At 41.0% G+C, this 24856-nt stretch overlaps 3 protein-coding genes, 1 long non-coding RNA gene and 6 other non-coding genes across 11 annotated transcripts; 1 reads left to right on the top strand and 9 right to left on the bottom strand.

The window, feature by feature from the left end:
• Positions 1-310: 310 nt before the first annotated feature.
• Positions 311-7882, bottom strand: batf2 (basic leucine zipper ATF-like transcription factor 2). Of its 2 annotated transcripts, XM_051428940.1 has the most exons (3): positions 7447-7878; positions 6016-6135; positions 311-3308 (listed from the first exon to the last, which is right to left on the bottom strand). In XM_051428940.1, exons 1-3 carry the CDS (start codon positions 7549-7551, stop codon positions 2190-2192), a joined length of 1344 nt encoding a protein of 447 aa, XP_051284900.1. In that variant the 5' UTR covers positions 7552-7878; the 3' UTR covers positions 311-2189. The 2 variants fall into 2 exon arrangements, with proteins under 2 accessions (XP_051284900.1, XP_051284901.1); XM_051428941.1 differs by lacking the exon at positions 6016-6135 and having other exon boundaries at positions 7447-7882.
• A 1607-nt stretch (positions 7883-9489) lies between these two features.
• Positions 9490-11997, top strand: arl2 (ADP-ribosylation factor-like 2). The gene is made up of 5 exons (XM_051428951.1): positions 9490-9686; positions 9923-10033; positions 11223-11385; positions 11495-11575; positions 11666-11997. Exons 1-5 carry the CDS (start codon positions 9622-9624, stop codon positions 11798-11800), a joined length of 555 nt encoding a protein of 184 aa, XP_051284911.1. The 5' UTR covers positions 9490-9621; the 3' UTR covers positions 11801-11997.
• An 823-nt stretch (positions 11998-12820) lies between these two features.
• On the bottom strand, positions 12821-17729 carry LOC127379416 (uncharacterized). Its single transcript, XR_007888303.1, has 16 exons — positions 17678-17729; positions 17079-17115; positions 16790-16823; positions 16450-16499; positions 16220-16267; positions 15989-16033; positions 15595-15642; positions 15315-15356; positions 15063-15125; positions 14594-14653; positions 14363-14416; positions 14083-14133; positions 13831-13873; positions 13444-13496; positions 13207-13252; positions 12821-13035 (listed from the first exon to the last, which is right to left on the bottom strand). It is a non-coding gene; the product is annotated as an uncharacterized LOC127379416 (long non-coding RNA).
• Positions 13106-13180, bottom strand: LOC127349614 (small nucleolar RNA SNORD31). Its single transcript, XR_007880345.1, has one exon. It is a non-coding gene; the product is annotated as a small nucleolar RNA SNORD31 (small nucleolar RNA).
• On the bottom strand, positions 13326-13395 carry LOC127349607 (small nucleolar RNA SNORD31). Its single transcript, XR_007880338.1, has one exon. It is a non-coding gene; the product is annotated as a small nucleolar RNA SNORD31 (small nucleolar RNA).
• LOC127349615 (small nucleolar RNA SNORD31) lies at positions 13943-14012 on the bottom strand. The gene has a single exon (XR_007880346.1). It is a non-coding gene; the product is annotated as a small nucleolar RNA SNORD31 (small nucleolar RNA).
• On the bottom strand, positions 14480-14557 carry LOC127349606 (small nucleolar RNA SNORD31). The gene has a single exon (XR_007880337.1). It is a non-coding gene; the product is annotated as a small nucleolar RNA SNORD31 (small nucleolar RNA).
• Positions 14838-14964, bottom strand: LOC127349608 (small nucleolar RNA SNORD22). Its single transcript, XR_007880339.1, has one exon. It is a non-coding gene; the product is annotated as a small nucleolar RNA SNORD22 (small nucleolar RNA).
• LOC127349613 (small nucleolar RNA SNORD30) lies at positions 15201-15269 on the bottom strand. Its single transcript, XR_007880344.1, has one exon. It is a non-coding gene; the product is annotated as a small nucleolar RNA SNORD30 (small nucleolar RNA).
• Positions 17730-19040: 1311 nt separating the features above from the next.
• Positions 19041-24489, bottom strand: sb:cb1058 (uncharacterized protein LOC394209 homolog). The gene is made up of 3 exons (XM_051429533.1): positions 24330-24489; positions 21792-22564; positions 19041-20420 (listed from the first exon to the last, which is right to left on the bottom strand). Exons 2-3 carry the CDS (start codon positions 22494-22496, stop codon positions 20265-20267), a joined length of 861 nt encoding a protein of 286 aa, XP_051285493.1. The 5' UTR covers positions 22497-22564; positions 24330-24489; the 3' UTR covers positions 19041-20264.
• Between the last annotated feature and the right edge of the window lie 367 nt (positions 24490-24856).

Here is a 24856-nt window from a genome sequence, read left to right as displayed (position 1 = left end):
GGCTGCATAACATTAATGTTAAAACTCTAAAATGTAGTTTAACAGTTGAATAAGTGGAGAAGATTCAGAAAGTCTGCAGTCAGTAATGTCAATAATACAGCAACATCTATCTAAAGTTTGCTAACATTAGCCACCAGAAGCTACTTGTCATACTAGACCAAATAAGGCTTTATAGCACCAAAACATCTGAGTGTACTGAACTGATCCAAGGTGTGTTTTATTGCCAACAAATTCAACTTGTAACTATATATTATATTAAATTATTATATTACAGATAGAAGATAATTGTAAAGTGAACAAAAGTGAAATAAACATGTTATAATATTTTTATTTATTTATAATTAGGTTTTCTTTTTCAACTAGCATTATAGCATAAATATATTAATCTACTGCATGATAAATACAACATGGTCATAACTCACACTACATCAGAAACCTCTATATGGTGTAAACCCTCATATATTTTCTATATATCTACAAACATAGTGTGTATAAAGCACAGCAATCTATGTAAATAATCATTTGAAAAACCAAAATCGTCAAATTAATACAATCAATGTGCAGAAACTCAACTACATCTCCCAACTAATTACTGTCCACTTTTCATTTCCTTACAGCAGTACCAGTAACAGTAACAACAGGTTTGAGCAGCCCCGACTTACTGTCAGCTACAGGGATTTCTCTCATTTGACTCACTACAAATGAGCACAGTAAGAGAATTATTAATTATACAAACATTTTTATCATAGGTTTAGCCCCACACGGGTGTTTGATGACCCCGTCACTATCATCATCCCTAATGAATCGGTGCCTGACAACCTCATCACCTCCTCCTGCTGCTTACTGTTTCCCTCCCTCACAGATCAATGCGGGCCAGCCGTCAGTGTTACTGCCTGTTAAAACAGCTCTGCCTGTAAAACATTATCCCAAGGTAATCCAAAACCACATGATCTCATGCATACATCTGGCTGGATTTGATCACGCAGTAACTGCCAATATGGGTCTCGAGTTGGCACATAAATTGTCCATGCAGCCATGGTTGGATTTAACCACTAGGGGGCTGTGAGCCTCTATTGGCCCTCTGTGTTTGTTCAGTTAAGCACACTTTTATTTGGGAATGTGCACCTTGATACAGGTACATAAGACAGATAAATAATACAGTTGTCCAATCTATTTACTGTTTGCAGTGAATCAAATAAACCCAAGAGACATTCATTTAGTCTCTTTGGAGACATTGGAGCATTTTTTCCCCGCAAGCAAAGCCTAAAAGATAAAAAATTAACAATGGATCATGTAGGAGCATAATTACAGTAAGTAGAAATAATGCAGTTCTATTATTTGAAGGGAAAGAAAAGAGATAGTTTTATCATAGGAAATGAAAGGAAAGTTGTAGCTTAAAAAAAAACATCAGATCAACTGACTTTTGCTGGTGTCAAATATTGCAATACATAAATAAATGATCAGTAGCAGCAAAATATGTGAGACGTGTGTGTGTCTGATTTTAAACTAGTTAAAAAGAAAAGGGGTTGAAAAACATTTTCCGGCAGCAAGGCCAGGGCTGTCTGACGATTCATAAGTTCACACTGTGGCTCAGATGAGGCACAGATGGAAATTTCTCCTAATGACATTTCGTTGAAGTTGCAAGGAAGTGAGCACTCCACCCTATCTAAAATTACACGTCAATGTTTCAAAAGTCAGTTTCTCAGTGTCTCTGGTGCAAAAGAAGAAAAACTATGCTGCTGGATTTCATTGCATAGTTGGTTCACATTTCATCTATAAGTAGCTCATTTATTGCAGTAGTATTATATTTATTGAGTTTTGGCCTGTTACCCAGCTAATTTAGAGATTTTAGCAGCTGTAGTCAAGGAGTAAAAAACCTCAGCTAGGCCGTTTTAAATGTACTACACTGAAAGCTGAATATGAGCAACAGCCCAGACATGTGTTTGGATTCATTCAATCATGTTCTGATGTCAAGACGGATGTCCCTTAGCATTGTATTTTCACTTTTAATAAGTTGTGTTGCAGTTCTTTCAGAAGATCTCAATCGTAAGAAGCCTCGGCTGCCATTTGGAACAACACTGAAAATGTACACATATATAAATATACATATAATATATGTCCATTTTGACACAATTTAACAGGTCTTTCTTTACAATGTGGCATGTAGTGCTACTGGTTACTAGTCCCACTCATTGTAGTATCCAATCATTGACGTCTAGGAGTTCTGAAAGGGAGAGATCTCTTAAGGGATCCCCCAATGGTGGCAGTGAGGGCAGGGGTTGAGAAGGAGGTCCATCAAAGTTGCTGGAGGTAGTCTGAGACATGCTAAGGGGACTTGGGACGGTGAGCAGGGAAAGCAGAGACGCAGGATTGGGCGCAACATGTTGACTATAACTTGGCTTTAAGGCAAAAGCAGAGGCTGGAGACGCCGCTAAGTTTGCCTGTGGGGACACTGAGAAGGCCTGAGGAGCAGGATCTTGATGCGCTGGCAGTAAAAGAGAGGGCAGCTGACTTGAATTGATTGGACTTCCCCTGAAGTGACCTCGGTGTAGCTGGGGCACATTCATGGGACAACTTTGCGCCACTAGACCTGCGTTCTCTGCCACTAAATGGGAGCAAGGGGACGCTACATTAGGTGAACCTGTAAGAAAGGCATCCAGTGCATCAAGGTGAAGAGTAGAGAAACAAGCGTTTGCTGGCATTGAAGAACGTTCATGGATGGCGCCTTGACTCGATTGAGGCTGACCAGCTACGGTGAGAGAGCTGGAGGGTACAGTGCTGGAAATGAGGCTGGTGCAAACAGGCGCAACATTTGTCTCCCTTGATGTGATTTGAGTAGGAGGATCATCACTAAACAAAGAGTGAGGAGCCGCGACTGTAGAAAAAGAGACAGAATAAGGAACGACTACAGACCCGGAGGACTTGAAGAGTTCTGAAGACAAGCCGGCAGCTGAGGCTAATGTTGTAGTTGTTGGAGCAGGAGTTGAAGAGGAAAGACAAGTGCCTCCCACACAGTCAAGGGTTTGAGGACCCAGGCTGGAGGTTAGGGAGGTAGAGAGTGAAGGGGCAGCAGCATGAGAGGAGCTTGAGGCCTGAGGAGGTACTCGAGGAGGGCTGGAGGGGGTCTGACAGCCAGCTGAGGGGGAACCCGAGAGGCAGGTTGTTGAGCTGGAGCTGGATGCAGAGTCTTTGAGGCAGCAGAAAGGCTTGTGGCGCTCCAGAGCTGCTGTGTAGAGTTGGAGGTCTTTTTGCAATGAGGCAATCTCCTTGTGAAGGGCTGAATTTGATCGCTCCAGACCCTGGAGCTCCTAAGGAGAAGAACAGAGATAAGATAAGAGGGCAGTAAAATAGAGTGAAGATTTAAAAAAAGGAAAAGAGGATCATAAATGACAAATAGTTCACTTCAGGTATATCTTTATTACCCCTGAGAGTGGCACTCATCAGCCATAAAAGCAGATTAAAGACATACATCAAAAGAAAAATAATAAAGCCAATCACATCCCACCCAGCAGCCAGTAGACCAGATAATGTGCGACCACGTCAGAACCTCAAAGGAGAACTGAAATATTGCTCTTTAGTGGCAGTCCTGCAAGTTCAGCACAAAAGGAGAGGGTTTCCTGCAGATCAGGTAAGTTTAATGTGACAAATAAAGAATCTAAATTTGGCTAAAAACCCTTAAAAAACCAAGACAAACACTTCCATAACAGCTAGTATTCACCAGTGACTGCAATTCCAGACTTGAATGACACTCAGAAGAATAGCTTTTTCCTTCAGTAAGATCACATTTCTACTATATTCTTCTTAAGGTCACAGAGTTAAAGTCAAAGAAGCAGTGCTACACAGTTGTGAGCCACGTGTGCTGACCCTTGACTTCACCGTGAACTGCTGACACCGGCTCTGTATTTTTGGTAAGTCAAAGTGGTGTGGGGAGCTTCCACCAATGCTTCTTCAAAATGAACATGAAGGACACACAGAGAGCAGAACAGAAAGAGAAAGAGAGAGAGAAAGTGAAAGTCTGGACTCCTTCTACACGAAACATACAAACAACACCCGCCCATTCATAAATCCAGTAAACACACACTTGTCCAACCAGGTTTAACTACTTGTTAAACCTGGTTTTTAGGAGGACAATAAGGCAAACTGTAAGTGGCGTCAAAGAGCAACGTCTTCAACCGCAGGAAGGTGCAGCACAGTCAACTCTTTCCCATCATCATAATGAGAGTAATTTATCACACTTTACGTGTGTCTATCGAGATGTATTCTGTCAGTGATCAATCATATGACAGATCTATGAATATCAGATTTTAGCCTTTATTATATTCAGTCATTCAGACAAGAAAATGCATTATTATTGGCACCACTGACAAACAAATGAGTTGTTTAGCTGCACAGAAACCTGTTAGAAAGGACATTTTAATATGGCAATCGATAATCAATGAACACCACCCATTTCAAGTGAATTTCTCCACTTCTTCATTTTCAGAATTGCTTTTCTGTCTTGTGTAATCTGCCAGTGCTGACCACTGAGCTCTGTGTTGCCAAAGACCATCTCAACTTTTTTTTCTTTTGGGACGATGCACTTATTTCTTGCCAAGAGTTGGATGAGAAGATCGGAAACAGTTTCATAGCTGTACGCTAAATATATAGCAACAGCCAGGAGATGATTAACTCAGCTTAGCATAAAGACTGGAAACAGGGAAACAGGTTGCTAAAATGGCAACAAAATCCACCAACCAGCACATGTAAACCTCACTGAATAACATGCTTTTTTCTTTCTTTCTTAGCTTATTTATTTATATTTTAAAAGTACTTTATTTTTCTGTGTGATTTTTGTGTGATTTGTATATTTGTATTTTTTATGCACCAAGTCACATTCATCATAGGTGTAAAAACCTACTTCTGATTCTGATTCTGATTCTGATTCTACAGGGGGTTGTGTGTAAAGAACAACTTGTCGTTTCTACGAGCTTTTGTGCGGATTAAACCAATGAGATACAACTTGTTAAGAACCCGAGAGCCAGTGCTCCGAGCTGCCAGTCCGGGCAGCTAACAGGATGGCTAACTGCACGGCTAACTGAGCTAACGGCAGCTCCAGTTAGTACAGCTGTCTGTCTATCAGGAAACTGTAAATCGCTAAATATTGAGGCAGAGCATCTGGAGGACATCAGACATTCCTTCACAACCGAAAAAGCACTTTCTGCGAGTCATACTGAGGAGTAGACCTGAGCAGAGCGGTCGCATAACTGACAGACAGACGGACTGGGCGAGTGGATGGGTACTGTACTCTGTGGGCGCGTTCCTGGAGCAGACGACCATACAAAAAAATGTACTTGTTGCGAAAGTCTGGAAAAACGTTGGAAACATTGCCTACGCATTCACAGGAAAAAATTTTTCTTCCGCTTACCTCATTATTTGAAACTTTGGTCATGCTTAATATAATCAGCCAACATGGTAACATTAACATAACACACACAGATAGGTCTCCTTTAAAAGAAGTGCATCACCTCCTGCTTTCTCAGAGGAATTCTTGGGGGATTTCACATGAAATACATCCCTGAATAGTTTTCAATAGACACATTATTAAGTTTCTGAGGCAGGGCACCTTTCGCTTCATTAAATCCAATTGGGAAAATTACTCTGTGCTTCAGAAAGCCCATAATGTGTGTGTGCACCTCTGTGTTACACCACCTGTGGAATTTGCCCCTTGGAAAAGAAAATAATAAAACAGAGGCAGGAGTGTTGTGTGTGTGTGTTGGGTGTGTGTGTGTGTGTATATGAAGGAGGGGGCACAGTGAGGAAAGGGAGGGCCAATGGGAAGGGCAAAGCAGAGGGAGTGAAAGCCCTTCTTCTAAAGCTGAGTATTTACAAGAAACGGCTACGAGCATGCTGACAGATTACACAAGACACACACACCACTAGTCACACAGCCTGTGTGTGTGCGTGTTTGAAAGAGAGATAGAAAGTAACAGAGGGAAGCACAGGGGAGAACAAAGATAAGGAATGAATGTTCTGAACCTCATGAAGTTCGTCCGCTCTCTCTGTTTGTTTTCTCCGGGTCTTCCTCGCAGCGTCTCTGTTCTTTTCTTGTCTTTTTGTCCCTCTCTTTCCCGTCTGTTGTCCCTCTCCCTCTCTCTCCTGTAAGGATTAGTGCAACAGACACACGCTTTTAGTATTAGAATAGTACACACTGAGTCTGTGCATGTCAAGTGAATACTTCTCTTGTGGTAGCCCCTACTGCCTCGTTTTTAAGGCAGACATTTATGTATTTCTGTGTGATGTTTTGAAAGGTTTCGTGGTTCACAATGTCATGTGAGCGAATTATCACATGAAATTACAAGTGTTCTCTGTCTCTAATAAAGCAGGAAGTTGTTGTAGCGCGTGATGTTATCATCAGGAGCAAAGTCAAGTTGACAAGTGAGGTTCAGGTGTGAAGGTAAATTGTCGCGTTCCTGACTGATTTCCTATCATGCCCTGAGAGGCTTTCAATGTGGCTGCATCTAACAATTACTCCCATCACTGTGTTTGACTCTTCATCAAATGGACCCAAATGAGACAGGAAGCACTCATTATTTTGTCTATATTAAACATTTATCCCAGGTCATTGGCACTAAAAACAAGATAACATCATATTCATCTAAATGTCTGCCAGATGTCATCAGACAAGAAGTGCATTCCTCCCAGCTAAACTACTGAAAGTGTATCCATTGGCAGAGTTTTTAGAGATTTTTGTTTTCTTTTAAAGACATTAGATGCAGTGGAATGAAGTGCACATACTGTACATCAGTCTGTGCTTGCAGTGGGAATTAAAGTGTGGGCTGAAGCCAAGTAACAATTAACAGCCATGATAAGTTGTGCTAAATATGTATTATGAGGTAGAAAGAAATGTTTGTGAAATAAAATGCACTTTTTTTTTTGTCTTTTCAGTCTTTTCACACCACTGTTGGGTGATTCATTAAATGTATTCCAGTATTTTGGGGCATTTTTTTTATTTTATTCCACTCTGGACAGTTGAGAGTTAATGGAAAACCACACTTTGGGGGAATGGCATCCAGTCAATGTCCCCAGCTGGAGCTGAGCTGCAGGCTTTGTAATGACAGTATGTGGTATGTGTCTGCTGACAGATTTTTAATGGGAAAGCCCTTTAATATATATAATACATTATATATAATGTTACTCATTGTGCCATTATAGCGACTTAGACTGTATCTGAGGCGCTCAGTTTTGATTGATTTTAGAGACACAATAAATAATAGTTAGATTGGGTGATTGTCCCATAACAGCATTTTATTCTAATATTTATTAATATTTACATGTGACATGATACTTTTAGTATAGTTTTCCTCGTGGCATTACAGTAACCCAACACTTCTATCCATCATTGTGTCTATGTTATAGTCTATTTTGATTAGATGGATTCTGATTGACTGATTGATCAGGAGAACTTACCGATCCAGCGGTGTTGCTGTGGCTCTCCTCAGCTGATACTGAGCCGGGGCTGTTGGGTTCGTACCCGGTGTCCATGAATAACGGAGACATCTCTTCCCTCCGCATCAGTCTTGGCTGGCCGACCGACTGTCCACCAGCAGGATGAACCTTCACCCAGCTCGGATCATCCGCACAGGTAGAGCCTCTCCCATCCAAACCCTGAAGTTGGCGCTCCTGCCTGCAGCCTCCGGTTGAACTCTGATTGACTCTGGACGACAGAAAAAGAGTCCAGGCTCCTCCACGGGCAGTGCTGTACTGTTCGTGGTGCAAACTGAAGTGTGCTTGGTGACCAGTTGAGTCTGTAAATGTGTGGCAGGGAGTGAAACTCTCAGGCGGGCTGTGTGAGAGCTTTTTTGCGCAGGAGGTTTGGCATTAGGGAGTGATGCAACATGATGCTGCGACTGCTTTCAGTTTCTCTTTATTTTAAACTGACCCGTTGCAGGGTAAGTGTGCCGGAGCTGTGCTGCCTTTACGTGTAGTACCTGTAGTTTCATTTTCAACTGGGTATATGTATAACTAATTGGGTTTAAAACACGATTGAAGCTGTGTTTTGGTGTTTGGGTTTTCAAGTGGCTGCTGTGTTTAAGAGGAGAGACAAAAATGAATTAAAATGAAAAGAATGAACAAAACAAATGCACATCCAACATGTTAGGGAAGGTTTTACCCTCAATCTGTTTCACTGTCTGTAATTACTGACTAAACGGGTTTTCAATAAGTGCCATAAAACTACATTTTCCCTTTAACATACAACTTACTGTGAATGATAAAACTACAGAATCAGAATCAGGTTTATTGCCAAGTAAGTCTTTAACTTAACCTAATATTTTCGACAGCCCATGAACTCATCACAGTGAATGAATGGGAAGAGATGTTCTGGGACAGGAACCAGTCGGGGCTGAATGACCAATTTAAGACTAAATGTTGCTCCTCCCTCACGTGCGGGGGATTTCGCAAATTGTCTCTGCCAGGAAATGAATAACCAAGCCCCCCAGACTGCAGCCAGCAGCTTTTACCGGTTCTCAGCAGGACATTATGTAACCTAAGGTAGAAAGGTGCTATTCTTTGACTGTTTGTACAGCTGAATCTCTTCTAAAGCAGGCACATACATAACCTCAAGGTTTTACAGTATCCAAGCTTGTTTTTATTAATTTGCCTGATATGAGAAGGAATTCATTCATTTGACTGTTGGGCTCATTTTATAAAATGATGGGCTTGTTAACTTAATAGTAAGGATATTAGATATCAGATATCAGTGCTTATATATCTCACAGCTCAGAGGATATGAAGAACTCGCTTCTTAAAGATTCTTAAAATGTATTATTTTAATAATTGCTATAATTAATTGCCAATTATCAAAAAAATACATGTGTTTTATTTGAAAGCACCCCAATAAACTGATGAAGGTACATTTATTTATTTATTTACCCTTATGTTAAATTATATATGTAATGCTAATGTATTAGATTAATTTCTATATAGTTTAAACGCTATTCTGTGACACTGTGTAATACAAATGATAATATATTATTCAATGCAATTTGGTAAAGTTTGGGACAGCAGGATGTTTTTACTGTTGGCAAACTAACTCTATTAGATAGATAGATAGATAGATAGATAGATAGATAGATAGATAGATAGATAGATAGATAGATAGATAGATAGATAGATAGATACTTTATTCATCCCCAAGGGGAAATTCACAATTTTTATTTTTATTGTACCCTCCAAATAAATTAGTATTTTTGGAAATACAACAGTCTTTATTTGGCATATTTTTGGAAACAAGCTGAGACAGTCATATCAACACCAAACTCAAATATGTAATGGCCACGCACGGGGGCGCCAACCCCGCACAGACCACGCACAGACGCGCCGCTACATCACGGCCACACCTTAAAAAGCTCACCGACCAATCAACCAGCTTCGAACGTCTCCAACAACCAATCAACACCCGCCCTTTTTTTTTTTTTTAACCAACAGTCCAATCGGTGGCTGCGGGGGGGGCGGGGCTAGTGTTCCAGTCTTTTCCTGGTTCGCAATGCTGCTCATGGATGCTAAACATCTCTCCTATAAAGCTATAACCCAGTAAAAGCAGCCTTTTTATTATAACTGCGGTTGAACGGGACACCACAGGCGATGGGTTTGCTTACAATTTTGAAGAAGATGAAGCAGAAGGAGCGGGAGATGAGACTGCTGATGTTGTATCCTGTGTGTTTACTAGCTTAGCTGTAAGTTAAAGTAGCACCGGTGTACCGACGTTAACGTTATTATCCCTTTATGTGCGTCAGTAACGTGACAGCTGGTGTATATCCGGTGGGGTGAGGAAGGTTTAGGATCACTGTTGTTGTGCTGTATCATGTTACCTTGCTTGCTGGCTACTTAGCATTGTTCGTGAAGTGGGTTCGTTATCTCTTCTTTAACCCGACTGCTGCTGCAGAGGACTGGACAACGCGGGGAAGACCACCATCCTCAAGAAGTTCAATGGAGAAGATGTCAGCACCATCTCCCCAACACTGGGCTTCAACATCAAAACAGTGGAGCACAAAGGGTAACACACACACACACACATACACATACACACACACACACACATACACATACACACACACACACACACACACACACACACAGAGTATGTTTTGGCTTTCCACTACAAGCAAAAGTCCTGCACTGAAAAGCTTTATTAAGTTTAAGTTTGTTAAATTATTTTATAAATGTGGTATTAAAATGTTTCCTGTCTGTGTTTTACTTTTATATTTGAGGTTTTTGGATTAATATAACAGTGTTTATGTTGCATTTTACTGCTGAGGATGTTTAAGGTTGAACTAATACTCATACTGTTGGGCAGTTTAATCAAAGTCAACTTTTAATGAGCTTTGTGACAATGCATCTTACGGCTAATTCAAGATCTGTTCAATAGTTTATTTTAAGATGAGGGACAATGTTCTTATCCTTTAAAGGAACACTTAACATAAATGTTTTAATTCAAAAGTACCAAATTTGTAGATATGTGGTTTTCACTGGACAGGAAGGGCACAAGAAATTATAATTTGAGTAAAAAGTACAGTACTTGCCTCAGATGTAGTGGCGTAGAGGTATAACAATAACTAAATACTACTTTTTTTTGAGTAGGCCATTTGCATTGAAAACATTCAGACAAGGCTGTGTTTGGACATTATTACTAACATTATTTATATTAGGTCTAACATTAAATTGAGTATATAGCGGTTCCAGCTGCACACTATGTGGATTGTGTGTATGCGAGCAATCCCCTGATGTAGATTAGATTAGCAAGAATTGTTGAGCATGCAGTGTGAGTACAGGACATACTCAACCGCCCCAGAATGCACTGCGTCTAATGTTGTAAATGATAAAGTCATGTGATGCAGTCAGTGCTACAGCCTGCTGGTAATGGCAGAATGTATACAGCCATATTCTTGTCACTGTAGGAGAAGCACAGGTCTGATAGTGAATGAGGGCTGAATTCCATTTAGCTGCTTCAGTTTCAGGGTCCCAGTATTGTGCATGCTAGTTTACTGTTACAGTGTCATGGCTCATTGGGACAGTTGAATGGAAAGGCCCCATCGACAGTCCGAATCACCTGATTTACACAGTAACCCAGTTATAAAGGCAAATATACCCTACAGCCAACCAAATCAAACCTTTAACTAAACTCTATAGACACAGGTTTCTCACTGTCACTGTTCACCTTGTGATCCTCTTTCTGGGTTTTGTAGCTTTAAGTTGAATATCTGGGATGTTGGGGGTCAGAAGTCCCTGCGCTCCTACTGGAGGAACTACTTTGAGAGCACTGACGGGCTGGTGTGGGTGGTGGACAGCGCTGACAGACTCAGACTGGAGGACTGCAAGCAGGAGCTCAGTTCACTACTGCTGGAGGAGGTACACACACACACCAGGGATAACAGTAAAATACAGTCTTCTTATTCTGTGTAATAACTGTCATTATTATATCAATCTCTATAGTCCAGTGTGTTCTTTCTCCATGCAGAGGTTAGCTGGTGCAACGCTGCTGGTGTTTGCAAACAAACAGGACTTACCAGGAGCCCTGTCGAAAGAGGCCATACGAGATGTGAGATTTTTACACAACAGTAATATCATTATTGTTGAGTTAATTATTGTATGAATTTATGTTTATGTTCTCACTGTGTTCTTCCTGCAGGCGCTGGCCCTGGATGAGATCAAAACTCATCACTGGTGTATCATTGGTTGCAGCGCAGTAACGGGAGAGAATTTGTTAGCTGGGGTGGACTGGCTGTTAGATGATATTGCTGCAAGAATTTTCACCACTGACTGAGTTTTTTTTTTTTTTTTTAACCGCAGCCTCTCATGCCTAAACTCCTACATGATTCCAGGCTCATTGGACTACGTAGATTAAAAAAAAGGAGCCCCGTTGTCTTTGTTCCTTCAGCCGCTGCAACATGCAGACTGTATCCATTACAGGATTCACACCTGGCTTTTGTTCAAGTAATCAATAAAATTCATACAACGAAACCTAAATGAAGTTTGTTTACAATGTAAAGACTGACATGAACTTTGCTGACTCCCACCTTTACTTTCAGATACAGTTGATTTGTGCCTCTCAATCAAATGTGTTCTTTAATAAATGTAATTGCCTACATTGTTTAACTACTGAAGTGTATTATGTCTCCAACTCAACTTCAGGAAAGACATTAGTTACATTAATCCAAAGGCCAGACTGCTTTCATCCTAGTCTATTTATGAGTGTAGTTAGAAAACATCAATGTTAGTTGTGACTCAATCTCATCACCTAGCCAACAGGTTACCTATAGTACAACAATGTAGATTTGCACTGGACCACATTTGTATCGTTGCTTTGATTTCAATCTTTAATGCAATCAGTTCAGATCAATTGTGGTGATCATTTACACACCTTTGAAGTGTCCCAACACTTACAACTGAAGAATTCAGTTTCCCTATGTTATAATTTGGGCTTTAGGTGAGAAATCACCATGGAAAATGTCTGAGAATTAAACTGAAATCAAGTAGAAGCTGTAATGGGCACATCATTTACAGCATATACAACCTAACAGGAACAATGAACTGGGTTTGTACACATCCCACTCTTGAAAGCTTTTCACATTTTAAGTCTTGTCATTGAAAGCACAAAATGACTTCATACCCACATCTTACCATTGTAAGAGTGTTTCATATATCACTGGATGCATAAAGTAGTTTCCCTTTGAATTAAGCCATTAATACAAATCAAAAGTATATTCTAAATTTTAAGACAAGGTTAAAGGTTTCCAAACTCTGAGGCAGACATTGTATGAAATATGAGACATGCAAGCTGTACTTGAAGCTACACTTTATTTGAAATAAATGCCATTACAAAATGTTAATTCAAGAATTCACAGCAGTCCTGTTGCTCAGTTCGCTGGCTGATGCAGCGTCTAGTTTTTGGTTCTTTGCAAATCAAGTGGTACCCATGAGTATGTTGACATTTTGAATCACCACTTGATCTTTAGACAACTGCAGCATAAGATGGCCGATGGATGTTCAGTTGACAGTCTGCAGAGAAACAACATCTTAGAAACAGGTGGCAGAAACGTCATTGTTTAAACTAGAAATGTGACTGTAGTTTTGATCAGAGGGGATACCAATCAGTCATGAATCTTCAGACTGGGGCGGTAATAAGGAACTCATCACTTCAAAATAAGCTTAAAAGTTATAAAATCTTACCAAGCAGTCAAAGCAGCAGGCAGCTTTGCAAGCAGATCCAGTTGGACTTTAATAGAAATACAAGACATGTCAAAATGTGTAACAAATACAATGAAGAAACTAAAGCTCTCAGTCTTGTAATCAGAGGGGATACCAATCAGTCATGAATTCTCAGACTGGGGCGGTAATAAGGAACTCATCACTTCTGCCTAAAGTAGACATCTACTGAAATTCAGTCAACATTGATCCAGTACTCACCATGTTGAAACTGAGCACAAGATCAAGACCATGTGATGACTGAGCTGCCAGACCTGGGAACAAACAAAACCACAAGTCGTCAAGGGTGCTCAATTAGGGTAACATGAGTGCAGATTGAATTGCCGAGGGGGCTTAGTACAAGTGTTGGATTTTTCCCGGTATGTGATCAGAGACGAGGGTTCAGTCATGGCTACAGTTAGTTTTTCCTCTATCAGAACTCCAGCAGGTCACCTTACACCTGTAGGATGTCAGGGTCCTCGGTGCCATACTGGGTCAACAAGAGGGAGACTAACTGAGAAGGGTCAAAATAGCAAAAACCCTTGACTGATATGGGGTTCATCATCATTTCCACCTTTCCAAATGTCACTTTAAACTAAGTTTAGTTACCTGCAGCAGTCTCAGGAGTCAGCTTAAGATAGCGTCACTGAACCTGCAACAAGCGAGAAGAGTTAGTTAACCGAGTTTGATTTGTGGCAAAGACAGTGCTAAATCTTGTGTGATCAGAGGGGATACCAATCAGTCATGAATTCTCAGACTGGGGCGGTAATAAGGAACTCATCACTTCTGCTTTAAGAGTTCAGACATTTATCTGAACTCCAATTCCATATTCTGAAACCTCAATATTGTTCCAGTACTCACCAACACAGGCAGGAGCTTTGCAAGACAATGTGACATCCCATGATGGCAGACCTTAAAGAAAAAAAAAAAAAAAGGGGTATTTATTAACAGGGCAAGCTTGTTAAGAGCAATTTATCAATGTAATTGGCATAAATCTAAAGACAGCAAGGCCAAAAAGGGTTCAAACTTAGACATGCAGGCAGTTTCTCATTATAATGCAAAGCTATTCAATTTAAACATGTACATGCAATTTTAATAACCTATACTGAAGTGTGCACAATCCCAGATACATTATACTTACATTTACACTGTAGTCCCAGGTGTCAGTGCTGTCAAGAGTCAGATGGTGTCAAACCTGTAACAGGTGAAAAGGTTACTCAACCCAGCTTAATTTGTGTGACTGACATTTTGAATTATTGTGTAATCAGAGGGGATACCAATCAGTCATGAATTCTCAGACTGGGGCGGTAATAAGGAACTCATCACATATGCACAATACTAGTAACAGCAACTGCACAGAGCAGAGACCCACCTCCATAAACAAGCACAGGCAACACAGATGACCTCATCCCAGCTCAGCCTCGATGTCAAACTAAAAGAAACAAATTGATATTGTTCAGGAATGTGATTAGCATCCAGTCACAGCCCAGTTTAAAAACTACAGCAAGTGTCTAGTATCTATGTTTGTACAGGCTCTAAAGATAGTTTTACTTCAGTAATCTCAGGGGCTCAAATCTGAATGAGTGCAACAATTAGACAATCATGTGATGTCAGTTTCCATTCAGACTGTTGGTAACCCCAACGTGTCTTCCCCTTATTGCCAAGGTAACACCAGTGGGTTCACCTTTTCAGGTTCTGGCATTAACACGAGGCGTAAGACGTGTGCGGGTGTCATCACGAAGGAAACTGAATGTGACATTGGTTGTTGTAACCCTGAACTTAACTGTGCTTAAGCCTTAAACAGACACCTCTAACTAAGTCCTCGCAAAGAGGACACTCACCTGGGAAATCACCTCTGGTGGCGAGAAGAGTCAAGTGTCTCCCAGGTGTCCAGAGGAAGGTACCTGAAACAGATAACACCATGAGGTCTTGGCACACAAAATCGCTCAAGTCCTAACCCGTCCTACATTGACCTTCACTGATATCAGATATTATATTTCTCAACAGCAGTTCAGACGAACGAGATTCCAAGTTATCTCATCATTTTCAGCAGGTCTGGATTAAGGCCTATTGTTACTGTGGTGACATCTTACCTTCAGAAAGACCCCGAGCATGCTGCTGAAGCCGGGAGTCACCTGTTGACAGAAGACAGGTCATTTACTGCACATTAAACACAGACTCATGTTCCTGTCAAGACTTTAATCGATTAGCTACAGAGCAAATTATTGCGCTGCAGCATTAAAAGCTTTAATAAATGCAGTTGCTCAGAGTTCGTGTCGTTTCACATCGGTTCAAAGTGAGCTAAGTTAATCATCATTGGAACTGCACCATGAGGACATTCACCATTTGGATGCATTTTAATGTAACACTCACCAGCAGACTTGAATGGTTCCTTCCTCTACAAGTATCCATTCAGAGGTTCTGCAAGAGAAACTGGGACTTTAGTACAATTCAACAATAACCCTTGTAGCATATATAGATTTGGAGGTTTGATCAGGGCTTTGGTGACAAACTGCCATGTGACATTAGTCGTCCAGGTGTTTGATGGGTGTTACCCCATTTCATCCTTTCAAACGGTCAGAAAAACCTTGCCTTTGACTTAATGTAACACTGAACTGGATTAAATATTGTTACTGCTGAAGTCATCCACACTAAACAGTTGACTGTGGTGCTTTGATTGACCTCTTTTACACTGTAGATGCATTTCAAATTTAGGAAATAGTATTTCTGATAATGTGATCATAATGCAGCTTTTGTAAAAACTCACATTTGTAGTTCCATGTGGCATCCTTCAAACTATCCAAACTCCCACCTACCAAAAGAAACAGGACATTAATACACGCTCAGAAATCAAACACTTTGCATTAGTTTGACTCAGGGTGATCAGATTAAAGGTTGACATCACTGTAATCAGGCATATGCTTGTCATTAATTGTAATCATCATGTTTATACCCCACTTGTGGATACACTCTTGGGATAAATGCATATTTTACTCACCTCAGAGGGAAGTCGGGCTGCTTTGGAGTTTAGCGACAGTGAAGACGCCTATGAAACAAACAATGCAATTAGCTATAAACCGAGGAAGGAATCTGAGTTTTAATTGCTTAAGGGCTGCTCAGATTAATAATCTAGCATCACAAAAATCAGGCATATGCTTGTCTTGTTTGAAAATTCATCAGTTATGGCCCATGAGGAACATATAAAGTCCTATTATCAGTCTAGCTCACCTGCCAGAGGCCATCATCTGTGTTCTTCATCTTTGAAGAGCCTTGAACATCTGAGGAGAAATAAATGAGTTTAGATTTACAGATTCTCAGCAAATACTGCTACAGTCATTTTAAATTACATCTTTCATTATACAGCAGCAGAGTTGTGATTAACCACTTTCTGACAAGTTAGCTGGAGCCCCATGTGCTACTCAGAATCTGGTAAAGTAGTATCTTCAAAGGCTGATTCAGTAAGAGAGAGTTCAGAATCATCACCGCAGCACTGAGCTCTGAACAGCCATAGAGCCAATCACCGGCTTATAAACAAAACTATACTGATCAACTACTATAGATCAATTACCTTGTGTGTGGAGATCGCCATGCTCTTCCCACACCTGAGGGATAGAAGGGGAGAAAAAGAAAAAAAGGTCATGGTCATAAGGTTAAAATGAGAAGTGCACGTGTGTGAGAGCTTCATGCCACTCAGCATTTGATAGATGAAGTTTCCTCAAGATAGATTCAGTGAGAGAGTTCAAATGAGACATCACTGTAGCATGAGGCTCCACGTTGTGTCACTACTGCACTTCATTTACAGATCATATTGAAGCATGGATTCAATGTGGATGAGCCACGTGGTGTCAGTAAGTTACCTCTGCAGCGGGGAGCTCGTGGATCTTCCGCCGCCATCTGGGAAACAGGATTTATTGCATTAGCATGATGAAGCTAACAGGCTAATTCCCCCTGCAAGGCTAAACTCGCGACCACGTGTTCAGGGCGGCACGAGCAGGTGACAACCTTTGTAAGAGCGTCTCACGTCAGAATAATTAATGCAATCACAGTAATTCAGTACAGGTCTGTGAAGTTATCATCATCGAGAGACGCTGCCTGCAGACACACCACGACAGCGGCGGACAGCGGCAAAAACGTGTTTCCTGAAGTCCATCTAATGTTTTACAGACAAATACCACACGCAGCATTTAGTAAACATGTTGTAGTTTATATTTATAAAGTGATTAAAGTAAAAATAAAGAGTCTGGCTGCCGGATGGTTAAGGATTGTGGCCTGTTGAGCTCGGGGCTGCAGTAAACAGGTTGCTATGGAAACTGCTCCTGAGCTTGTAAACAGGTGGAAGAGGATAAACACCAATAGACTTGTTGTGTATCCATAGTAACTTATTTCTAATGGTATCTAGTGAAATGAAAACGTTAACAAATGAAAGAAGAAGAAGAAGCAGCGGGATCGATCTTACCGTGAACGGAGGACAGGAGGAAGTGGAAGGAGAAACCGGTCCGTCTCTCTTTTATGTCCCGCCTGAAGAACTCCTCCCACCGGGAAACCTTCACCGAGGAAACCGCGCCAACATTTACATGAGCCACATTTACCTTTGTACGGATTTAATTTGATAAATAAAACAGTTTTATTCGGGTTAAACTCATCGTTTGTCGAGTGACTTTATACTTTCAGCTAAAGATGAATTTACAGAAAGTGTACGCGGTTTCTTTTACCACGTCATTTCCGTTTTTAAGGTGTAGTATGTTTCTCGTCCACAAGATGGCGGCAAAGACACAAAGTCAGAGTACCTGACTGTAAGTAAACCTACATCAGGTTTATTGACCATAATACTCTGGAAACTAGTCAGTTGTTTTAATTATATTATCAGTAATATGAGACACATGTTTTCTTTTATATATTTTATAAGATGAACACACACACACATACAAACACACACCTTTAATCGTTGTATTTCTACCTATTATATGTAGATTTATTCTTTGTCGTATGCAAATTACTTGAAATCAGTCTCAGATCTTTTATTGCAAACAGCTATGCACATGTTTTTTTTATTTTATCTTTATGTTTTGTTGGTCTTTGTGTAAACACAGAGTCGGCACTCCTGGAACAACGACAGCCACCTTGATCAGTCTTAAAGGATTCAAACTCCAGCAACACTTGTAGTGTAAGGATGAAACACGCTGGTCTCACAGTAAACCTGTCATTTTCACTTTAAGTGTTGAAACTGAAGCTTGATCCTTCAGGACTGGACCAGTAGAAACAAAGTTGTAAGGTCATGGTAACAGTTGCTATGGCGTTCTCACATGATGTTGTGATGTTGTGTTTTACTTCCATACTGTGAAGAGGAGGGCGTACGTCTCACTCAGCGACATCTGAAAGTTCTTTCAGCATCCTCCTGTATCCACATTCTTCACATATTCACACATTTTATAAACTCCATGTATCAGAAATTGTGTCACAGTTGTGTGTGTGTGTGTGTGTGTGTGTGTGTGTGTGTGTGTGTGTGTGTGTGTATAAATACTCTGTATATAACGTGATTTTGTTCTTCTTTACACTTGACATCTATTGCATGTCTGTCTGTCCTCCATCCTCTGTGGCTCTTCTTGAGATTCCTTTCATTTTCTCCCTGGTAAAAGGGTATTTGTGGAGTTTTTATAGTGTTAAAGCCCTGTGAGGTAAATTGTGATTTCAGGCTATCTAAATAAAATGAGTCTTGACTTGATTCATTCACATAACAACAACTCTGATGCTAAATCCAGACAGATTATTTGTGTATTTATTCTGAAACTGTACTAATCATGAAATGAAAATACAACCAGTACAATAAATTAAGTCTTTATTTAAAGTGCTTCTTGTTACGGTTCATGAAGCTTTGATTAGGATACAAAAGGATTTCCATAAAACTGAACACTTTTTATAGACAATCATTATACACAACTACAACATATTATGTCTAGTCTGCAATAATTACTGAGTACACTGAGGTAATATAAAAGCTAAATACATAGCAGATAACAGGAAGTTAAAGTGGGCCTATTGTAAACATTGCATTATTCATTTAAACAAGGGTCAATCATTAATACATTGAATAATATCTCATATCATGTCTTCTTGTTGCATGTTGATACTGAAGTTATAGTTAGTTCTTAAATATTATTTTGACCTTTACAGTGCCAGTGACTGATGTCTCAGGCCACTCACTCTCTCTCTCTCTCAAATGCACACACACACACATACATACACCCTCTCTCATGTCGTGTCCCTCCAGATTAAATAACCTTCACCAGAACACACAGTGAGAGATGGTCGTTATCTCATGAGGAAGTCAAACACTGACGAGCTGCACACACAGATGAGAAAACCACAGCTTAAATGGGTCAACTTTGGTTAAAAAACCCTGCAATTCCTCCACAAATACGAACGTGTGTTAAAGTGGACCACAATCACTGATTAGCTGCCAGACGGCAATAAATGGCACTGATTAACATACAAGAAATGTGAATATCTCCAGAACTAAAGTCCACTAATGAGTCATGGCTCTACGGTTTAATATTTCCATTCCTGCCGGTCACACATCCACTTCAGTAGTTTCATAGTGCTAAACCAACGGAAGATTATTTGAGCTCTGAGCCCTTAATAGTGGACCGGATATAAGGAGCTAAGATGTTAAGGCGCTCTTACACCACTGACTGAAAAGACGTTAGCAACATAGTAGAGGAAAACCAGGAGCAGCTGAACTCAGTCACACGAAGGCTGGACTTTTCCTTTTTCAGCCAGTCTCACAGACGTCAATGTACAATCAACAGCTCGGCTCCCTCTACTCATAAAGTACAACTGAATAGGTGCAGTCTGTGTGTAATTTAATGTGCACCATGATGAGACGAGGCAGTAAACTTTATGGTGACTACTTAAGACTCGGTAACTAACATAAATAATTAATGTGAGATGCACGACTCCACACTAATGTCATGGTGAATGTTCAGTACTAAGGGGAAATAGAGATCTAGCCTATATGAATATTAGATGCATGCCGCTCTCCAGTTCTACTGAAACTCAGCCAGCACAGAGTTGTGTTGCTGCTTCTTCTTCGATGACGGTGACGAAGATGGCGGCGGGGATGATGTCACAGGTGTGAGTGTGACGCTGTAGAGGTTGGTGATGAAGGCCTCCCAGCCGCGACGAAAGGCACGGTCCAAGGCCTGATGGGGATGAGAAGGCAAAGGTTAGCGATACATATTACATGATCTGAAATGAGGTTGATCAGAAAGTCACATGGAAGCTAGTTACAGATTTAAGACTATCAAAGAGTATGATTATAGTTATAGGCGAGATATTTTCACAGTGTCCTTGAAACTCGGAACTTATCAAGTTAAACTATTTATTTTTCATCTGAAACTTTATTCTCCGTATATGTTGAATCGCTCATATTTTGCATATTCAGCTGACCTGCTGTGTACCGACTGAAAGGCTCTGCAGTTTGCACAAGCAGTTCATTGGAAATATGCAAACTCAGCGCCTCTGTAGGTGGTGTAAAATGACACAATTATTTCCAGGGAATGGCCTGCTTAAATATGTTGACCATTTTCTGGAAAGTCTGCTCAGTTTCTCTTGAGCTTGAGTTCAGTTTTTATTGGTATTTTATTTTTTAAAAAAAAGGGGGAATTAAAGCTGTTTTGTCTTGGGTTAGGTTGGACCCATGGTCTTGGTATGTGGGGGTCCGGCTCTACCAGGTCAGCTACCAGGGTGCCCCTATTCTCTGCTTTCTTGACAACTTATCCTGCTGAGATCCCTTAGATTTGACTTGGTTTGGAACCACTGCTCCGAGCCCGTTGCCATAGTAACTGGAGATTTTACGCCATTAAAGAATATTCAGCCATCACCTATCGAGACTGAGCAGCAACAAAGAGCTGTTTTTTTCAACACAACATACAAGCGCTGTATTGTATTATACATGAAGCTGAGATCGTCCTCTATCTAACAGGAGGTCAGGCTCGGAGGCCTGAGGGTGGAGGCTGATTGGCTAACAGCGGTGGAATGTTTTTATGGTGTGGGCTTAGTGGGCGGGTCAACACTGCCATACTTCGTTCCACTGATCAAAGGACATGATATGGGAGGCACAGGAATGTCACCTCTGTGCATGTGTCTCAGTGGAAGCAGAAAATCTTTAAGAACATGTGAATCAGGCGAAGGTACACGCTGTACGCTTTACAGCTACAAGTCTGTTAGTGAAAACGTCAAACGTGACGTAAAGGAAAAACCCTTTCGGGGGGTAACAGGTTGGTGACATGCACCAATGGCTGCTGTACCTTGACCCTGGTGGCAGTCTATTATTAAGGTGATAGTTTCCATGGTGATTAATAGCCCAATGTGCAGTGTGTGGAGGATGTTGAGGGAGAACTTTACCCCTCTGTTCCACAAACTCTGGTTACGTAACCTTGAGGAGCTTAAAGTTTAACCAGGTGGGCCGAATATGGAATATGTGTAAATGTGAGTCAGGAAGCAGAAGTTAATAACGGTTGTCTTTGATAGAAATGCTCTCACTTTGTATTTCTCTGCCTATTCTTTCTCACCTTGCGGTAATTCTTGACCGTGTTCCTCTTCACGACCTTCATCCCCTCCTCTTGCTCCCTCTTCATCCTCCTCTCATCCTCTCCCTCCTCTTCTCTCCCCCTCTTCTTGTCTCTGATCAGGACCTGGTCGTCCTCATCCTCCCGAGCAGCGAAGTGAACGAGCGCGGGCTCCTTCCCTCCTCCTGTCTTCTCGTTCTCTTCCTCCACCTTCTTCGCTGTCTCCATCTCTACCTCGATCGTCACCCTGGTGCCCTCCAGGACGCGCAGGTCAGCTGGACTCTCTGTGCCCAGGCTGGGCCTCTCATCTCGGGCTGCGTCCTCCTCGGCTCTCCCCTCCTTCTGCTTCCTCCTGGAGCTCCTTCTCCACCTGCTGCTGCGGCGGCTGGGTTTCCTCCGGAGGAGAGTCTCCCCATCATCTTCCATCATCCCTTCATTGAAGTCAAACGCCTCGGCCTCTTCCTTCTCATCTCCCCCAGACACGTGCACCACGCTTGGGCTCGGGTTGCTCGCAACTCCCCCCTCTCTGTTACTGTCCTCCGTCCTGTTCCACCTCTCCTCCACTTCCTTCTCCCTCACCTCTTCCCCTTCTCCAGCAACCTCAGGCTCATCAAGGCGACCATAGAAGCCGCTGGATTTGTCCAGGAACTTTGGGGCCCGGACGGAGCTCCGCACAGAGCTTTTTCTGGAGTTCTTGCCGATTGTCATCTTTTCTCACTTCTTGTGTCCTCTGTTAAACACGTTTCGTCCTTCACAGCTCGTTTTTTTTGTTCCCTCTGAAAGATAGGGGCAAAGAGAGATTAGAGATTAATGCTGTTACATAACCCTCCCTCACCCACACTCTTTGGGTCTCCTCCATTTCATAGTAGCTCTCACAACTCATTTCATATGTGCCAAGGTTCGGGTGGTTGACAATAAAAAACGAAATAAAAGCGATAAATGCACCAGGAGCTCTTTTTCTGACTGTGTGTGTTTGTGTGTGTATCTGGTGCTGCAGGTCACAGTCAGTGTTATCAGGGTGGTGATGATAACTGAATGTGAAATTGGAGCTAATGACACCATGTTCTTTTTACAGCCGAAGACAAACACACACACGGACACACAGACTCAGACTTTGGCACTGATTTAACCAGTTGGAAGCTGTACAGCAGCCAAAATCAATGACTTCACATTGATTATTTCTCAATGCCAAGGTCAGCCTAACTGTTGGCTCATTCATCCAATAACGCCAAACAGGTGTAGGATCAAACTAACCAATCTTAAAGAATGTGAGAGAGAGTGTCACAGTGGGTTATTTTCCATCAGCCATCAAGGGCAAAACACCTTCTGTGACTGAGTGTTAGTTACTGATAGCTGCCCTTTAAAGCCTTTAAATTCAACCATATAATTACGGCTAATTTGTTTTTACCCTCCGACTTTCTATTATTAACTATAACTATTATTTAAAAAAGCAGGAATAGTTTGACATTTTGGGATATGAGCTTATTGGCTTTCTTGCTGAGAAACTGATGAGAAGATTAACACCAGTCTCATGGGGAGAAATAGCGAGCCAGTCTCTGTTCAAAGGTTACAAATAGTCCACTCAGCACTTTTAAAGCTCACTAATTGACACATTCTATCTTGTTTGTTATTGTACGTGTAAACAACAGGTTGTGGTTTTACAGGTGGAATTTCTTCACCAGGAGCAGTGACTTCCTGTAGTCCTCCAGGTTAGCTGTCTCCCCCAGATTTTAACTTTTATGCTAAGCTAAGCTAACCGGCTGTGGCTTCATGTTCACCAAAAAAACATAAAAGTGGTATTAACCTAATTAATTCATCCAGAGGGAAAAGGAGTTTTTCTCACAAAGTTGAACTATTTCTTAAACAATGCAGACTGTAAATAGGCTACATGATATTTTAAATAATTATCAACATTAAGAAAGTAAGTAAAGGTAGCCTTGTGTTAGCTTGTTAGTATGGATGTTGGAAGCTAGCATATTAAAAGATGCCATTTTAGTTTGTTGTAGGCTTTAGCATTTACATGTTTCATTGAATCAGAGCACCTATAGATTAAAACTATGTTTTTTCATAGAATTTTACAGGACATGGGTGTCTGAGCAAATAAAGTTAAATGTTGTTTAACCAACAGTTGTAACAGAATAATTAAGATAACAACAATCATTTAATAATGAAATAATGTTTGATTGCTAAGTGGGTAAAGTTTTGCCAGGTTTAGGTCACATCTCACATCCACAATCACAAATTACAAAGTAAAGAGAGAGACACGTTATTGAACAAGAGTTCAAATAAAAAGGAAACAGAAAACTAAAATCTAAAACGTAATGACACAATGTGAGAAAAAAAGATTAATAGAGCAACCAGATAGAAAGGACAGAAAGAATGAATGTATTTAACATCCTGCCATTTATAAGAAACAAGAGCTGTCATTTCTTTTCCCACATAAAGTAATTTATAGACACTTGATAATTAATATTATAAGAATATCAGTGTAGCAATAAGAAGAATGCAGAAACTTTTAGATTAAAGAGTTGCAGGTCTTACCTGATCTCTTGCTGTCAACTCTTGTCCCTCTGTGTGTGTGTGTGTGTGTGTGTGTGTGTGTGTGTGGGAGTCTGAGTGAATGAGGGAGTGCTGGGAGCTCAGGACACTCCCCTAACACACAACGTCACACACCCACCCTGTCCCAACCTGCACTTCTGTCGTCACCAAAGCAAATACACACATGCAAAAAGGGTGCATGCACACACACACACACACACACACACACACACACACACACACACACACACACACACACACGGAGCAACACACTCTCACTCTCTTTGTCTCTCTTTTCCTCTGACTCTTTCTTCTTAACTACACACACCTCTTCTTTACATCCTTAGACACACACTGACTTCGAGATAAAGTTCTGATTTAACATCTGTAACTCAAATATGAGACACACACGTCCACACACATGGTCAAAAACTATTTCAGCTCACAAATGATACCACCAGAAGCAAACATCCTATTCTGGTATCATTGTCTGTTTATCATTAACCATGGACATCCCCAGCTGTAGTCAA

This window comes from Dicentrarchus labrax, unplaced genomic scaffold, assembly GCF_905237075.1.
Source record: "Dicentrarchus labrax unplaced genomic scaffold, dlabrax2021, whole genome shotgun sequence".
Lineage (NCBI taxonomy): Eukaryota > Metazoa > Chordata > Actinopteri > Moronidae > Dicentrarchus > Dicentrarchus labrax.
This window is presented reverse-complemented; position numbering and strand designations above follow the sequence as displayed.

Excerpts from the sequence above, each read along its gene's own strand:
- batf2 (XM_051428940.1), bottom strand. The coding sequence starts at position 7,551 with ATGCGGAGGGAAGAGATGTCTCCGTTATTCATGGACACCGGGTACGAA. Across the intron at positions 6,136-7,446 it reads ACAGCAACACCGCTGGATCG|GAGAGAGAGGGAGAGGGACA; the intron begins GTAAGTTCTCCT and ends TAATCCTTACAG. Across the intron at positions 3,309-6,015 it reads GAGCGGACGAACTTCATGAG|GAGCTCCAGGGTCTGGAGCG; the intron begins GTTCAGAACATT and ends TCTTCTCCTTAG.
- arl2 (XM_051428951.1), top strand. The coding sequence starts at position 9,622 with ATGGGTTTGCTTACAATTTTGAAGAAGATGAAGCAGAAGGAGCGGGAG. Across the intron at positions 10,034-11,222 it reads AAAACAGTGGAGCACAAAGG|CTTTAAGTTGAATATCTGGG; the intron begins GTAACACACACA and ends TGGGTTTTGTAG. Across the intron at positions 11,386-11,494 it reads GTTCACTACTGCTGGAGGAG|AGGTTAGCTGGTGCAACGCT; the intron begins GTACACACACAC and ends TTCTCCATGCAG.
- sb:cb1058 (XM_051429533.1), bottom strand. The coding sequence starts at position 22,496 with ATGACAATCGGCAAGAACTCCAGAAAAAGCTCTGTGCGGAGCTCCGTC. Across the intron at positions 20,421-21,791 it reads CGGTCAAGAATTACCGCAAG|GCCTTGGACCGTGCCTTTCG; the intron begins GTGAGAAAGAAT and ends CATCCCCATCAG.